General features: G+C 37.3%; 1 protein-coding gene across 1 annotated transcript; it reads right to left on the bottom strand.

Moving 5' to 3' along the window:
• Positions 1 to 211: 211 nt before the first annotated feature.
• On the bottom strand, positions 212 to 5,756 carry LOC148039846 (putative polyol transporter 1). Its single transcript, XM_087694544.1, has 4 exons — positions 5,542 to 5,756; positions 5,160 to 5,424; positions 2,829 to 3,080; positions 212 to 1,662 (listed from the first exon to the last, which is right to left on the bottom strand). Exons 2-4 carry the CDS (start codon positions 5,335 to 5,337, stop codon positions 305 to 307), a joined length of 1,788 nt encoding a protein of 595 aa, XP_087550670.1. The 5' UTR covers positions 5,338 to 5,424; positions 5,542 to 5,756; the 3' UTR covers positions 212 to 304.
• Positions 5,757 to 9,185: the final 3,429 nt, after the last annotated feature.

The raw sequence follows: 9,185 nt of genomic DNA, 5'->3' as shown, positions 1-9,185 counted from the left end.
AATTGATAGAGATGGATCTGATGTATGGATTTCATAATGAGTTTTGAGGTATTACTCTTACATGCAAAGCTTGATTACAATTAGCAACCATAAATAGATTAGTGACTAATCACATCTTTCCAAGGTCCATTTTTAGAGCCGTGCTTTTTTACGACTATTCATTTTTTATAATCCTTGTTGCTAGTGTCATCAGACTATTTGACAATAGTAATTTCTTCAAACAAAGGAGTCAAAAGAGTAATTCATAAGTGTTCTCAGTGCTTATACAAAATTCCATGTTAGCATTAGTGAGGTACCTAGATCATTAATCCTTCAGTTTTCTACTAGATGAGAAAGGCAAGGATCCATTTTTTTCCTCATCACCCATGTTTGTTGAGCTTGAAAACTTGGAAGGATTGTTTGAGGATATTTCCATTACATCATTCCTAGTGGCATTGTCAACAATTGACTTTGTTGGGCTATCCTTTTTAGCTTTGAGGACACCTTTAGCATCTTGTGACCCCTCAAAAAAGAGGGAAAGTTCTTCAAGTGTCTTTCCCTTTGTCTCTGGCATGAATATTGCAAAGAAAATGATGGACATGAATACAATGCTACCATAGAGGAAAAATGTTCCTGCTGGAGTGATAGCCTTAGAAATGCTTAGAAAAGTAAGGGCAATGGTTCCACTAATTGATCTATTCATCACCACTGCTAGACCCACAGCTTGTGCTCTCAACCTTAAGGGGAATATTTCAGAAACAAAAACCCATGCCACTGGCCCAAACCCTATTGAAAATAAGCCTACATAGGCACAAATTGCAAAGATGGTGATCCCAGCACCTACAGAAGATGTATGAGGTTTCGACTTATTAACGTTGATTGACACAAGAGTGTCACCTTGAGCTGAATTTATACCAAGGAGAATGAAAGAAGTTCCCACAGTGAAAAGGCAAAGGGTGACACCAACGGCACTAGTTATGAGTAAAGGTTTTCTACCCACACGGTCAAGTAAGAATGTAGCCACAAAAATGAAGATGAATTTTGTGAAGCCAACCCCTACAGTAGCTCCTAGTTGACCAAGCTTACTTTTCACACCAGCCTCACTGAATACAACAGGGCTATAATAAACAGCAGCATCTATGCCACAAGCTTGTTGGAAAAAGTGCAAACCAAGGGTACAGATGAGCATTCTACGAACTGCAGGAGTTGGCCTTATGAATTCTCGCCACACACCTTCTCCTTGTTTCCTTGAGTTTCCAAATGCTTGTTCATATTCTTCAGGAGTGGGATCCTTAGTCGGGTCCACACCACATGGGAAGCCCACAGTTTCCATGATTTCAGCAAGCCTCAAATTAGACTCTTCTTTATTTCCATTAGATGTTTTGAGCAAGACATATCGTGCTTCTAACATGCGTTTTTGTGTCACCAACCACCTTGGTGATTCGGGCATCACAAGTACACCAATTGCTAAAAGAATGGCAGGTAGACAACCTGCACCCAACATTAGCCTCCAATTCAAGTTTGTGGGTAGACCTTGCAATGCAAAGCTCACCACATATCCCAATAATATGCCAAAATTGATAAAAACTTCAGTGAGTGAGACTAAGGACCCTCTTATCTGAGCTGGTGATAACTCTGCTGAATACACAGGAGCTATCATGAGGGCAAATCCCACACCTATGCCTGCAACCATAAACAAAAAGAATAAAGATGTTTCATTGGCATGGACAATGTTAAAATGATATTGAGAAAGTATTAGGTCAAACTACTTTATATATTACTATAAGGAATCTTATGGATCAACCTTTATGAATCAACTTTTTTTAATTAAATACAAAAGTGTAAAATTTTATTTATGCAATACCAATAAATGACGCATAGCTTCTTTAGAAAAGATTAAAGCATGCATGAAATTTTTTCATAAGTGTATAATCTATAGACAAAATTGCATATAGACACATGTGCATATGCACAACACACCATGCATATGAGTATAGATACACATATGCATTCACATACATAACAAATATGGACATGAACACATACACATGCATATTGCATGTTATAAATCTACATATACACCTATGCATAAATATGTGCACACACATTTAAATTGTGTTCTTCTCATATGTATATAGATAAAGATATGCATATGCATTCACGCATATACACATTTGTTATTGTCATTTATGATCATGTATGATGCTTCTATGTGAGAGCATGCATTTTATGTGCACATGAGATGTGTTCAATGCACATTCAATGTGTGTGTGTGTGTGTGTGCACGTGCGTGCGCGCATGTGCGCGCGCACGCGGGTGTGCGTGCATGCGTGCGTGCGTGCATGCGTGCGTGTGTGCACGCGCACGTGCACACGCCTTCACATGGGCATGCATGCATACATGTATGGTGTGTGCTTGCATGAGTATGTGGATTTATTCATGCAAGCATGCATGGTGTGTGCTTGCATGTGTGCATGTGTGGTTTTGGTTTTTTTTTTTTTTTTGGGGGGGGGGGGGGCAGGGGGTAGCTCTGTGTATAATTTTTGTTTTGTCAATAATTGGATTTGTCTTCTCCACCAATATTTTGAAACCCATGATTTCTTGTGTCTTAGTGACATGTATTTATTAAATAGTGAGGTTCCATTTTTTCCCTTATGAGTCAATTTGTTACGACATTTGATATATGGGGTCTTCATTAATTAGTGAATATATACTTGGCATGCTATGTTTACGTGAATGTGTAACAAGTAACAAAGCATGATGCAAAATGTGCATGTGTGTGTACTTGCACACATGCATATGTGTACTATGAAGGTATCATGTTTCACATATATAGGATAAGCCCATGCCTGCAATAAGTCGTCCCAAGAGGAGGATGCCAAAGGAGGGAGAAAGGGCCATGATGAGCGCGCCTGAGAAGAAGATTCCGGATGCAATTGCCATTGTCATGCGACGCCCTATGCCATCAGATAAGCGACCCGCCATAGCTCCACCCACAATAGACACTAAGTTTAATGACCCAACCACCACCTCTTGCTCAACAATAGTCAAGTTCAAGTCTTGAGTCACAAAGAGCAATGCTCCACTCATGACACCAATGTCTATCCTTCACAAAAACAAACAAATTGTTGCATTTTAGGCAAATATAGTGTTATACTCCTAAAAGTAGTTCTTACATAAGAAAAGTTCATTATCTTCTTATGTCACATTTATCATGTGTGGACAACTTAAAGAAATTGAAAACCATACTTATAAGAGTAGCCTTCAAAAATTTCATCCATGGCCAACAACCCAGGAATTATAGTTGCACTATGGAAGCTTATCTATTGATATACAAACATGGATGACATTTAAAGCATAACTTGAAAACATTGTATTTGGACTAACACTCTTAAATGACTAATTATGCAACATTGTATGATTTCCAAAAAATAGAGGGATGATCTAGTCATACTAGAATTGTTAAAGTGTCCAATAAAACAATCATTATGAAATATAGAATATTAAGACATGAGAGGATATAATTGCCTACCAGATCTCACATGTAAGCAAACAACATTGACCAATGAAAACTTATGTTGGCATTAAGCATCATTTATTTCAATAACCATGGCAATGAAGGAAGAAAAAAAGCTAAATGGTACCTCTTAATCTTGCTAGTATTTGCAGGCCTTTTAACATTTAAGTAAGTTTACCTCATTGTGCAATGGGGCATGAGAGCTTATGCCATTAATGACATGCCAATTCGAATCTGAAATACTTTGAAACATTGACATGTCCTCGACCTTTACTTGGTAGGAACTTATGTTTCTAACTAAAATTGATGGAGAAATCCTCTCAAGTCTCTACATTCCCAAAAAAGTTTCATGTGATAGAAATCAATGGTAGTTGATGTGAAATTTTGCATGACATTCACAGTTGACATTTTAAGACTTTGTCTTATGATGCTTTCATGAAGAACTACTACCACATGATTGGTGGATTGGGTGTGACTACATGAATGGTTCCAACAAATTGCTAAATTGGTTTAGAAAAGACAAGTTTTCATTGCTAGTGAAACCTTAAATTGATAATCTGCAAAGTTATATTGTAAGATAGTATACTAATTATAGGTGCAACTTGAGATAAACAAGCACATTCTTACACCCTTTATGGGGTTTTACACTTTCTACATAGGCAAAGTAGAGACTAGCCTTTAAAAGGACCCAATCCAAGAAAACTTCATTGTAGTACACTTCCAAAAAGCTAATTATAAAAGTGCTAGCAAAAAATGATCATATGTTAGAAGTGTTATTGTAAAATAGTCCTTCAATATGGAATTCTAAGGTAGAATTTTAGGGCACACAATACTATTGGGTAAGAGATGCCAATTAAGGCACACACTCTAATACAAATGCATTTAGTCCCCCGATGTTGCGGTGTTTTTGTCTAGTCTTTTGCATACATTAGTTAGCAAGCTAATTTGTTGATGTCTCACGCTCTCATGGCTCTTAGAGTCATACCTTATGCAAGTCATTTGACTTGCACAAGCATTTAATTACTTGCATTGTAAATCAATCACATGCATATCTATAGGTGCAATGGTGAACCCCTCTACTATTTACCAATTATTGGAAGAGAGAATGGTCGAACATGCACATCTGCATGTGCACAAAGGCACGAAGGATTAAATAGGAAAGGTTGGACCAAAAAATCATTGCTATGTCTCATCCACTTGAGTAACTGGTAAATAGAGTACCCGGCAATTGCATGGTGCTCCTATCACTTGTGCAAGTGCTCACATGAGAGTTCACTTGAGTGCAGTCCACTAGACCACAAGTTCTATAACTTGAATATGTGGACTAGGGAAAGTAAATTTCACGTGCACATGTCCTTGCTCTTAAAGTTGGAATGGAGCTGCTGCCCTGATACTAGCCTAGTAGTGAATTATTGAGACAAGCCAATATGTTTCTAAATGATTATAAGTCGAAAAGTTTGACAAAAGGTAAGGACAATATGGCGGCCATACGTTATTTCCTGGGAGAAAATGAAAATATGTAGGACCTCGCCGTCTGCCACAAAAGCTACACCAACCATGGTGATCATGGCCTGCTGATTCTAATTGGGGTGCCTTTGGCCATCAACATGAGCGTGAGAGAGAGAGAGAGAGAGAGAGAGAGAGAGAGAGAGAGAGAGGTTACCGTAGCCAAGGAGAGTAGAAGAGACTGTGGCAATGATGGTACACAGCATCACATACTTGCCAATCTTGGGTCGCTTGCCAGAGCCACCTTCTTCCACAGCGAAGGCATGCAATTGTTGCACTGCGGCCGTCTCCTTCCGGTGCTCCACCTGATCATCATCATCATGATTATCGACCATCTTTGTATCCGCAGCCGCGCCAGCTATCAACCCAACAAGATCGAGCGTGTGCGTGTGTGTTTGCTCGTGGCGAGATCAATTAATGAGCTGATTATAAGAAAGACACCAGCAGAATTATTAATGTTGAGGGCCTAGTCCTGGCGCAACCGAGAGAGAGAGAGAGAGAGAGAGAGAGAGAGAGCTCCCTTGAGCTTATGTTCATACCGAGAGAGAGCGCGTATGAATTGACAGAGTCCTTGAGCTCATGATCATACCGAGTGTCTGTGTAGAGAGAGAGAGAGTGTGTGTGTGTGTGTGTGTCTCTCTCTTTGGCTATCGCATGGTGGCTTTATAAAGATACATTGGTGCATAGCCTACATGCAATATCCTCTCTCTCTCTCTCTCTCTCTTTAGCCCTCATCCACACGATCATCCCTGACAGAGAAGAGACGGTTGAAACAGAAACAGAGAGACTTCCATTGACTATGGATGGGTGGCAATATATATATATTTTCTCTCTCTCTCTCTCTCTCTCTCCGTGCATCAGTCTATCTTTATAAAGCCACCATCACATGCTCCATCACACACACACACACACACACACACACACACTCTCTCTCTGTCTCTCTCTCTCGTATTTGACATTACGTGTAGGCCGTACTCCCTTGGCTGAAAAAGCTTGTGACATTTTTTCAGAATCTTGTAAATGTCCACCTTTGCGTAACTTTCTTTCCCCCTACCCCCCCCCCCCCCCCCCCCCCCCCCCTTCCCCTTTTTATTTTGTCATCAGGAGTGCAAATTTTCTACCTCTCATCTCATCTTGCCATCTTGTCACGCTATTTTCTACCTCTCATCTCATCTTGCCATCTTGTCACGCTCTTCTTCATTAGTTTTCCTCTTCCATGACACTTGCCATCATGGGGTCCCCTTGCTCTTGCATGAGTTCCTTTTCATCTCTTCACTCAAATGCCTCCTAAATGATTACTTATCATGGGGTCCTCCTCAACAAAGACATGAGAGGACTTGTAATGAGTTCACTTCAGATTTGGACTCTTCTAATGTTAATATCGATGCAAAGACAATAAGTACATTTTGCAGGCAAATCTGGTCTACATGCCTAGCCCTAGATGTATAACCTCAAGCAAAGAGATAGGTGTTACATGGATTAGTGTGGGTTTGATTTTCACATTACCATATGTATAAAAGAATACTAAGGCTTACCAAATGCTAAATAAAATAGATTCCATAAGGAAGGTTTCAAAAAGGAGAAAGGATTTGATCATGAGGAGCGTTTTATGGGACCACAATCCATAATAGTAGCATCTAATTTTTCGGTGTCTTTATGAGACACTTTTCTAGTTACAAAATCAAAAATTTACTTAACCTTAGCATTGCAATCCCAAAATGAGCTCCCTAATACATAGATGGGAAGAATTTTATTATTAGGAAAGTCAAAAAGCATCTCATCATTAGATGAAAAGTAGGAGGACCTTAGTTAACTACACCACTGGTTCTCACACACACCTTTACACATCATATACACCTTGAGACACCACAAACTCCAAGGAGGATATCATGAATTTTCATTTACATATTAATAAAGCACAACACTACTTCATGCAACAAAAGTTCAAAACAAGGTAGCACAAGTTACATAGTAGTATCTATAGGGTTGCACATCATACAATTGTCCCATCAATATTGTGCTACTTTAAACAAGCTTCTAACTCCTTCCTTTCAAAACATTACTTGCTTTCCTTGTGCACTTTCATCTAATGTGTAGATGGAGGCATAAGCTTGCCCATAACAAGTAGCACTTTTGAATAAACTACTCTTTATAGAGTTGAAATGATTTTTAGGAATTGATCAAACGTTCTCAATGTCTGGAAAATATGAGGAAAAATTTTGCATGATGTGTTATCTCAAAATGTAGGTCTGAAATTTCAAAATGCATACATAAGAAACTTTTGCTATGCCAAATTGCATTCTCAAAAAGTTACGTTTTTAGATTACTTGTGGGCAAATTAGAATTATGGGCGACTTAGGATTTTCCATTAACCAAATTCAAAGTTTCTTCGACCTACTGAATGAGTGTGTGGTAATGTACAGTTGGTATATTAACCTTAAATATTTTAATAAAGTAAAAATTTTGTAATTTTTCTCATAGTTTTCTCTTTTTACTCATATTTTTGACAATCATTTAACCTTATAAATCTTTGAAACATGTGATCATTTCTACCTTAAATGGAGATTCATTATTTTGTTTTCTCTTAACTCACAAAGTTTTATTAGGGGCGGGTGAGAATATAATGTGGGAAAAGAAACAATTTTCCATCTTAGCAAGGATTTAGAATGGACAGTGCTATGTTATCCAAATTTGGAATACCTTAAGAGCCATATATCATGGTGCAACATTATTTATACATAGTGGTTGCATACCATAATGCTCACCTCACTGTTGTTCAATGTAATAACACGATCTTACATGTTTTATCTTTGAGAGCATTGGCTTTGTAGTAGTTATCTCATTGTCCTTGGTTGGAAAGTTATTTTATCTACAAAAATTTTGATAAATCTTCATTTTATCTACAAAAATTTTGATAATTCTTATTCATATGAGGACAATATGCATTTCAATTTGCAACTCGATTGGATAGAGAAATATGTCGAGGAGAAATGGATTACTAATTTTGATGTGTTTGACTTGTTGACATCAAATTTCCTTGATAAAAGGAGGTTTGATTTTCAACATGATGCATTAACAAGTTACAAAGCTAGATTGGACCACTAGTATAGTTATAAGGTTTTTAGATATTGTATGTGGATAGTCCATCCTATGTAGCTATCTAAACATGCCAATTTGGATGGCTTGTCATCTAATTTCACTATAGCTAATCTAGAATTGCCCACAAAAGTGTTGTGTTTACAATATACTAGCTAGCTTATTCATACCATGTTTCACAATAATATGGATCTCAATGGTGTTCATGCACTATCTTAGAGATGAGGGAGGTTGTTGATATTGCTTTGATCATTTTCTTGTCCATGTGGAAGAAGCTTTAATGGATTATTATGAATGGTATTTTTGAGAGCAAAGGCATAAAGTTCAACATTTGAAAAGTTTTGTGAGCTTTGAATACTTTTGTCATGAAGGTTATATTTGTTTCAGCAAACAACTCACATGCAACATGCAAATATAAAAGTTGCAAAACGATGTCTCGTATATATATGTATATATATATGTGCACATGTGTGTGTGTGTGTGTGTGTGTGTGTGTGTGTGTGTGTGTGTGTGTACATATATATAAATATAACTTATATTAGACAAAGGTTGCCCTTATAAGTCTTTTTCAAAGGATTGCATTGTACAAAAAAAAAAAGCAATGATTTGACAAGTGCAAATACAAACATAAGAATGGACACAATAACACCTACAACTTTTTTATGGCAAGTTTTTTATGATTCAAACTTGCATAAATTTTTAGCAAGATTTTGATTATTCAACCTTGCATAAATTTGGCACGATTTTGATGATTCAACCTTACATAAATTTAGCAAGATCTTGGTGAATCAAGCTTTTGATGTGCATTATCTTTGGCTATCATGAACTTTGTTCTCTCAAGTTATGTAACTTGAGTGTGCATTATGTAACTAGATCACATGCTTCTACACATCAAGTTGAGAGTTGTTTGATGACAGTTTGGTCCACCTCTTGGTTGTGTATACATGTACAATGTGCCTTACCATTGTTCACCTAGTTAAAATCTAATATTAACTTTGTTGTTGCAAAAAATAGAGACCTTTTGGAAAAAGAAAAAAAATAGGCACTTCATTTTATTAGAAATGAAAAAAATTTGTTATTTAGAATT

This window comes from Lygodium microphyllum, chromosome 2 (assembly GCF_053477565.2).
Source record: "Lygodium microphyllum isolate KBCC chromosome 2, Lygodium_microphyllum_v1.1.10, whole genome shotgun sequence".
Lineage (NCBI taxonomy): Eukaryota > Viridiplantae > Streptophyta > Polypodiopsida > Schizaeales > Lygodiaceae > Lygodium > Lygodium microphyllum.
The sequence above is the reverse complement of the archived record's forward strand: the minus strand, read 5'-3'. Positions and strand labels throughout refer to the sequence as shown.

What these genes read in the sequence shown, in the direction of transcription:
- LOC148039846 (XM_087694544.1), bottom strand. Translation starts at nt 5,337, where the DNA reads ATGGTCGATAATCATGATGATGATGATCAGGTGGAGCACCGGAAGGAG. An exon ending in TTCTACTCTCCTTGGCTACG is followed by an intron (nt 3,081 to 5,159) that starts GTAACCTCTCTC and finishes TGTGAAGGATAG; the next exon opens with ACATTGGTGTCATGAGTGGA. An exon ending in CTTGGGACGACTTATTGCAG is followed by an intron (nt 1,663 to 2,828) that starts GCATGGGCTTAT and finishes TTATGGTTGCAG; the next exon opens with GCATAGGTGTGGGATTTGCC.